The sequence below is a fragment of the Capra hircus genome, chromosome 18, assembly GCF_001704415.2.
Source record: "Capra hircus breed San Clemente chromosome 18, ASM170441v1, whole genome shotgun sequence".
Taxonomy (NCBI): Eukaryota; Metazoa; Chordata; class Mammalia; order Artiodactyla; family Bovidae; genus Capra; species Capra hircus.
This window is the reverse complement of record NC_030825.1, coordinates 26781878-26786317: the sequence shown is the minus strand read 5'-3', so window position 1 is coordinate 26786317 and position 4440 is coordinate 26781878. Positions and strand designations below refer to the sequence as shown.

At 57.7% G+C, this 4440-nt stretch overlaps 1 protein-coding gene across 1 annotated transcript; it reads right to left on the bottom strand.

Moving 5' to 3' along the window:
• CCL17 (C-C motif chemokine ligand 17) lies at positions 1108 to 3988 on the bottom strand. The gene is made up of 3 exons (XM_018063267.1): positions 3864 to 3988; positions 1966 to 2083; positions 1108 to 1362 (listed from the first exon to the last, which is right to left on the bottom strand). The coding sequence occupies exons 1-3, from the start codon at positions 3931 to 3933 to the stop codon at positions 1242 to 1244; spliced, it is 309 nt and encodes a 102-aa protein (XP_017918756.1). The 5' UTR covers positions 3934 to 3988; the 3' UTR covers positions 1108 to 1241.

The following is a 4440-nucleotide window of genomic DNA, read 5'->3' as shown; positions in this document are numbered from 1 at the left end:
ACCGAATTCCATGAGAGAAGGACGCACTGCCCCTGTCCCTAGACTTCGCCCCAGAGAGAGAAGCCACAGGCCCACGGCTGGTGAGGAGAGTGAGACAGATCTAGAATCTGAAGATCCCAACTTCTGTCCATTCCCCATGACTCCAGTCCTCAGCTGGGCCTGGACAGAGGGGTTTAGGGATGGGTCCTTCTCCATCCTTCTGAGCACTTGGGCTGTGGATTCTCTAGGGAGGCTCACGGAGCTCCCAATATGATGGAGGAATCAGGACTACAGACCCTCACAGAAGTCAACAGGAAAACAACCCCCATGGCTGCCCTACCGTCCCCCATCCCTAAGAGCAGGAGAGGCGGGAGGGTTGGCAGCCAGGATGGCTTCCCGCAGGCTGGCTTGGGCTGAGGCTGGGTGTGATGTCACCTGGTAGGGCGGGGCTCGCACTTCAGGTCAGTAGGGATCATGGGACCATGTGGGAAGCAGCCTGATGGGAGTGGGAGATGAGGGCTGTGGGCCATGGGGACGAGTGGGTGCAGGGGTGAGGCTGGGCCGGGGCACTCAGGACAAGGGGGAGTAACTCCAGCCTTAGGAGCGGGCCTGGAGTTGGAGCCAGGAGACGGGGGTGCAGCTGGGCTTACAAAGACCCTCTGGGGCTGGCTGGGCTGCAGTGTGTGGTTGGGGGGCTGAGAGGTAGGCAAGATGGAGAAGGGGCTGCAGGAGTCCCTGGCATCAGGGAGCTCCCCAGTACTTGGCAGAACCCCAGCCTGCCTGGAAAGAATCCTGGAAACATTCGTGGAATTGGGATCAGGTGTGAGGATGCCAGGAGCAGATTAGATGGGAGGCAAGCTGGAAGCCCCTTCCTGGGGCTTCTTCCTGCTCTCATGCAGCAGAGCCGGGGCGGGGGCAACTGGCCTCTTGTCACCCCTGCCCTGCTCATCCCACATCCCTCAGCCCCACCCCTGCCCCCGTCTCTGTCCCGGGGCCCCGTCTCCCTGAGCGTGGTCTGCACCCGAATCTTCAGCTTCTCTCTCTAACGTGAACAGGGAGAGACTAGATGTTCTCTGAGGGCCCTTCCAGGGCGACAGGCCAGGGAGAACAGAATACGCAGAACCCAGATGGAGGAGAAAGACTTTAATCAGAAAAGGGGACAAGGGACCTCTTTATCCTTGCAGGGCCTCCTCTGGCTCTAGGAGCTGGTGACTGGGGTAATGAACATGGAGGCGGGAGGTATACAAGAGGTCCAGGAGGGGTCAAGACTCCTGGAAGCCCAGATTACGTGACTTCATGTGTTTCTGCAAGTACCCCACTGCCGTCTTCACCTTTCTGTCCTTGGGGTTTGCACAAAGGGTTCTGCCAGAGCGAGTCACCAGACTACATGGAAAGAGAACACCATGGTGGGGGGTCAGGGCAGGGAGGCCTTCCGGAGTCCTGGCACAGCCTCACCCTGTGATGACCAGGACCCAAGCCCCCAAGAGGGGCTGGAACTCGCTAGGAGTCACCTAGGGTGGCAGCAGCAGTTCTGGGACCCCAGGCTCTGTCCTCAGTGATCCCTGACCCTTCCAGGAAGCCAGGGCTGCACGGCCTTGCTCCCCACCTCAGACCATCTGCATCCATGTAACCCTGGGGATGAGGGGTGCGCGGGAGGGGCTCAGGGCTCAGGCCCAGGCTGCAGAGGCGACCATGTGGGGCACTGACTGCCCCTGTGCATGGGGCTGTCCCATGTCTCTCAGGGCCTCCCTTTCCTCATAAATGTATCAAGAGCTTAGACCTCACAGCCTGAGGTCCTTTGGGGGTTCACAGAGTGTGGAGTGGGAGCTGCCCTGAGGAGCAAGACCAGGCGACAAGAGATGAAGGCCCTGGTCTGTCCTCTCCCCTCCACAGTGGCCCTTCCGGGAGCTCCGGGGTCCACCTTCTCCCACATTCAGCTCCCGGGGTAAGAAGGGGGTCAGAGGGGAGCAGCAGGGGCAGACTTACACAATGGCATTGTTGGGACAATTGCCCGAGGTCCGGTACCAATCCACCAGCTCGTATTGGGAAATGGATCCTTTGTAGAACTGTAGGCAGCACTCCCGGCCCACACTGCCTGCTCGAGCTGTGGGGAAGGCCAAGCAGGAACAGGTATGTGTGCGCATGTCTGCTTGGGGAGGGTCTGTGAGGGCCAGCACGTGTGTGTGTGTCTCTGTGGTGAGGCGTCTGTGTGTGTGTGGTATCGTGTGGGTCCTTGCGTGTGCATTTCTGCATGTGTGTGTCTGTGTGGTTGGGAGGGGTCTCCTCGGGGGGCTCCGTGATCGTGTTTCTGTGTGGGGGAGTATGTGAGGGGTCTGCACCTGTGTCTTTGTGTGTGAGCCTGTCAGAGTGTGCACGTTTGTGTGCGTGAGGCCGCGTGCGTGCTCTGAGGGGCCCTGAGGCGTTTGTGTGTCTGTCTGTGCCCATGTCTGTATGTGCTTGAGAGGATTTGTGCACACATGCCTGTGCGTGCGTCTTTGTGCGTGTGCACACTTGTGTGTGGAGATCTGTGTGCAGGTGTGGATCTGTATGTGCTTGGGAAGTCTGCGCATATATGTGTGTGTCTGCATGTGTGTGCATCCATGTGTGCTCACACTCAGACCAGCCCCGAATCACCAAACGTTGACTCTGGACCAGGCTCTGGGCTGACCCTTTCCTGCAGCCGCTCCTTCAGTCCTCAAGCACACCTGGAGACAGGTGCTGTCACTACCCCATTCTACAGATGAGAAAGTGGAGGCCCGGGTGTGAACACACTTTCCCGGGGCTTGGTGTCCTCATCTTAGCGTGAGAAAAAATTATCCAGCATCTGCAAACTGGCAAACAGATGATCTGTGGCTTCAATTCAGACCATAGCAAGGTGCTTTCCGAGAAGCCTCGGAGTGTCCTCTCACCATCTTGGGGGTGGAGCTTGGCTTGACTGACACGGAGCTGGCCAGGCCCAGGCTTTTACAAAAGTGAGACGTGTGGCTAACTGTGAAGGTCACCCCATTAAGTTAGCCCCGAAGACTGCGACCCTGTCACTGTGTCACCACACGGGCCGCTGACCAGCTTTGTTTCTCTAAAATAGCAATCTTAACTCAGCCTTCCTTTCCCACCTGAGTATAAGAACCGCTCTTTTTCCACCTGCTCCTGGCCCGTGAGCTCCTGCCTGGATGCCAGCCCTCTCACTGTATATGCTGTGCTGTGCTTAGGTGCCTAGTCGTGTCCGACTCTTTGACACCGCATGGACTGTAGCCCCGCCAGGCTCCTCTGTCCGTGGGGCTTCTTCTCCCGGCAGGAATACTAGAGGGGGTTGCCATATCCTCCTCCAAGGGACCTTCCAAACCCAGGTCTCCCTCATTGCAGGAGGATCTTTACCGTCTGGGCCACCAGGAAAGCCCATGAAAACTGGAGTCTTCCTATTCCTTCTCCAGGGAATCTTCCCAACCCAGGAACTGAACCGGGGTCTCCTGCATTGCAGGTGGATTCTTTACTAGCTGAGCTACCAGGAAAGCCCCTCATTGTATATAAAAACCCATTAAATAAACGGACTCTTAACAAATACTTGTGAGAATTGCTCCTTGTCCACTGTCAAATCACAATCACAGCCACTGCCTCATGACATTTGCAGGGGGAGATGTGCAAGCAATTTTTTCCCCAGAAGCTGAGCCCCAAGTCCTAGGACATTCATCTTCCTCCTCCGCCTCGTCATCATCATCATTTCCCTTTGAACGCCTCCCTCTAAATCCTACTGCTGCCAGCCTCTCACACCTTTGCAGGAGTAAGTGGGGTGCGGGAATATGTGCCTGTGCAGCTGCTGAGGTCTTAGCGGCCCCATCCCTCCCTGCCCAGTGTCCCTTCCTCCTGTGTCTCTCCTCTGCTCTCACCTGCATGGGCGTCCTGCAGGAGAGCCCCCAGGAGGAGGCTGACCAGGAGCAGCGTCTTCAGGGGGGCCATGGTGCCAGGAGCCGGGAGAAGGTCTCTGCGTGCGGGTCCCTCTGCTCAGGGGAGACCAGGGTGAACTCCCAGGGTGGAGGTGACCTATTTAACCCCTTTGGGGCTCTTGCCCCGCCTCTGATCACCTCACCCACATCCTTCCCTAGACCCGTGGAATTCAAAGAATTCGGGATGATTCAGCAGAAGTCCTGTCTTGGAATGTTTGCGGCTTTCCAGAGAAGGGCACTCCGTTGGGGACAGAGGTGGGGTATGGGTATCTGGGAGCCATGACACACTTCTCCTTTCACTGGGGACATTTATTGGTTCCTCAGATTAAACAGACGCCTCCATCCTCAGCTGGCTGCATCCCTGCTCAGGCTGGGCAACGTCCTTCATGTTTGGTGCGCCCTGAGCAAGGGGTAGGCCAGCCAGGCTGGGGCCAAGAGGGATTGCCCACCTGGAGGAGCTTTTGGGTGCTGGGAAGGCCTCCTCGGAGGGTCAGCAGGCTGCACGGACATCTTTCTGCAG

Coding starts and splice junctions, on each gene's coding strand:
- CCL17 (XM_018063267.1), bottom strand. CDS start 3,933: ATGGCCCCCCTGAAGACGCTGCTCCTGGTCAGCCTCCTCCTGGGGGCT. Junction 2,084..3,863: donor CCTGCAGGACGCCCATGCAG/GTGAGAGCAGAG, acceptor CCTTCCCCACAG/CTCGAGCAGGCAGTGTGGGC. Junction 1,363..1,965: donor TGTCCCAACAATGCCATTGT/GTAAGTCTGCCC, acceptor CTTTCCATGTAG/TCTGGTGACTCGCTCTGGCA.